This window comes from Chlamydomonas reinhardtii, chromosome 12 (genome assembly GCF_000002595.2).
Source record: "Chlamydomonas reinhardtii strain CC-503 cw92 mt+ chromosome 12, whole genome shotgun sequence".
Classification (NCBI taxonomy): Eukaryota; Viridiplantae; Chlorophyta; class Chlorophyceae; order Chlamydomonadales; family Chlamydomonadaceae; genus Chlamydomonas; species Chlamydomonas reinhardtii.
Window position 1 is genome coordinate 6,730,236 of NC_057015.1, and position 2,265 is coordinate 6,732,500.

Genomic DNA, 2,265 nt, shown 5'->3' on the forward strand with positions numbered 1-2,265 from the left:
GTGGACGTAGGACACAGCCCCCGCAGTGTTAGCCACCCACAGCTGGTCCAGGCTAACCCGCCACTGCGGCGGCGCCGCTGGCGGCTGAGTGGCTGGCTGCGGCGGATGCTGTTCCACACCCGCGCTCCGCACGTGGCCGACCGCGGCCGCCAGCCGGGCAGGCAGCCCCGCTGGCGCCGGCGCGTCGCTGTACACCCACGCCCACGTGGTGGCGGAGTCCGGGCGCACATGGGTAAGCAGCGCCCGGGTGAGCATCTTCCAGGGTTGCCGGCCTGGCTGGGCAAGGAGGGCGAAAGTCTTAGCTTGCAGGGCAGACAGGAACGCAGGCAGGTCGACGTGGTTGACACCCCCGTCCTTGTACGGCAGACAGGCCGTTTCCCGCTTGGGCAGCAGGAGCGGGTTCCCATGCGACACCAGGCTGGCGTCCTCAGCGTGCATGGAGCGCGCAGCAAAGTGGTCCACCAGGTCGGTGAGTTCCTTCAGCTGCGCAGGCGACGGGTTGAGGAAGCTGAAGTGGTAGGCCAGCTTCGCCGCCAGCACCTGCTTCGCAATGTGCACACGGCCAACGAGAGTCAGAGACAGGGCAGCCCACAGACGCGCCACAAATGCCATGCCGCGAGCCCGCCGGGTGTACAAGTCAGCTGCAGCCGCATCCGAGTCCCATGACAGGGGCACACCCAGGTGCGTCACGGCGCCAGTGGTAAACGGCACCCCCGTGTGTGGGCAAGGGCCCGTCAGGTGCGCAAACCTGCCAAGGCCCATGGCCTTGCTCTTGTCCGGATGGACACGGGCGTTGGACGCGCGGCAGAACAGCTGTACTGCCGCCATCAGGACCGGCCCGTCCACCGCCGGGTCGCGCGCCGTTAGGGTCGTGTCGTCAGCGTGGTGGGCAGCCGGTGGCGCCTGCTCGCCGCTGGGTAACAGGGGCGTGCGCAGTGCCCCTTGCTCCACCTGCCGCCGCAGAAAGGACGTCAGTGGCTGCATCTGGATGACCCACAGGGGTGGTGAGGCGGTGCTGCCCTGCGGCAAGCCGTTCAGCACTGGGAAGGCGTCAGAGAGCATCCCGTTCACACACACGCGGGCAGAGCCGTTGGCAGTGATCAGGCGGATCCAGCGCAGCATGCGCGGCCCAAACCCCAGACCCTCCGCGGACGCATACAGCCACTGCCGGTGCACCCGGTCATACGCCTTTTCAATGTCCAAGAAGTACAGCGCACCACCCTGCCGTGGCGTGCCGTCCGCGCCCACGTCCAGGCGCATCCATTCGATCAGGCCTTGGAGGTACAGCGCGTTGTCTCCAATCCAGCGGCCGGTGATGAACGCGGTCTGCAGCTCATCCACAACTGCATCCAGGGCAGGCTGCAGGCGGGCGCTGACGGCCTTGGACACCATCTTGAAGTCGCAGTTGAGCAGCGTGATGGGCCGGTACGACGCCAGCTCGGCGCGGTCCAGGCTTTTGCCCTTGTAGATGAGCGTGATGATGCCCTCCCGCCAGGAGGCAGGCAGCGCCGCCGCCATTTCGCCGCCATCGTGGGCGTCTGCAGCGGCAGCAAAGGCAGCGGCAGCAGCAGCACACAAGCGCGGACCCAGCAGCGCCCAGAAAACCTTGTACACCTCGTACGGGACCCCGTCCGACCCAGGTGCTTTACCATTGGCGGAGCCAGCCAGCGCTGCCATCAGCTCGGCATCACTGAGGGCGCCGTCACCGGACCCCTCCGCGGCGGCGTGCAGATCCGCTGGAACCTTGCGGTCAATGGCCGCCAGAAGCTGTTGCTGCGACGCCGTACAGACCGGCTGCACGCGGAACAGGCCGGTGGGGCTGGTGCTGCTGTACATGGCTGCGGCGGCTGCGGAGACAGTGTTGCGCGTGCCCGGCCCCGTGAGCGCCACAGGCGCCGGTTGCCCCGGCACCTTCAAGTGCGTGATGGGCTCCTGCGCGCCGGCTGCTGGCTCGTCAGCCTGCCGATGGAACCAGCGAGTGCCCCGCTCCCCATGCTCCTCCATCAGTGCAGCGCGGGCATTGTGGCTGGCCGCTGCGGCAGCTGCCCGCTCCTCCCGCACTGCCAAGTTGGCCATGGCCGCAGCCTGACGCTGCGCGGCGCTGGCACCCGGCCGGTCGGCCAGGGCAGCGGCCGTGTCTGCGGCCAGCACCACGCCATGCAGCCCATCCCGGGTCTGGCGTGCATGCCGACGGTGGATGCTGGTGGCGGCCTCCCGCAAGAAGAACTTGTCCGCCTCCCATTGCGTGCAAGCGCCGTCACCTGT

The 2,265-nt window shown here is 68.4% G+C and overlaps 1 protein-coding gene across 1 annotated transcript; it reads right to left on the reverse strand.

Moving 5' to 3' along the window:
- Positions 1-2,157, reverse strand: CHLRE_12g539150v5 (uncharacterized protein). Its single transcript, XM_043068706.1, has 2 exons — positions 304-2,157; positions 1-187 (listed from the first exon to the last, which is right to left on the reverse strand). The coding sequence occupies exons 1-2, from the start codon at positions 2,074-2,076 to the stop codon at positions 53-55; spliced, it is 1,908 nt and encodes a 635-aa protein (XP_042918818.1). The 5' UTR covers positions 2,077-2,157; the 3' UTR covers positions 1-52.
- Between the last annotated feature and the right edge of the window lie 108 nt (positions 2,158-2,265).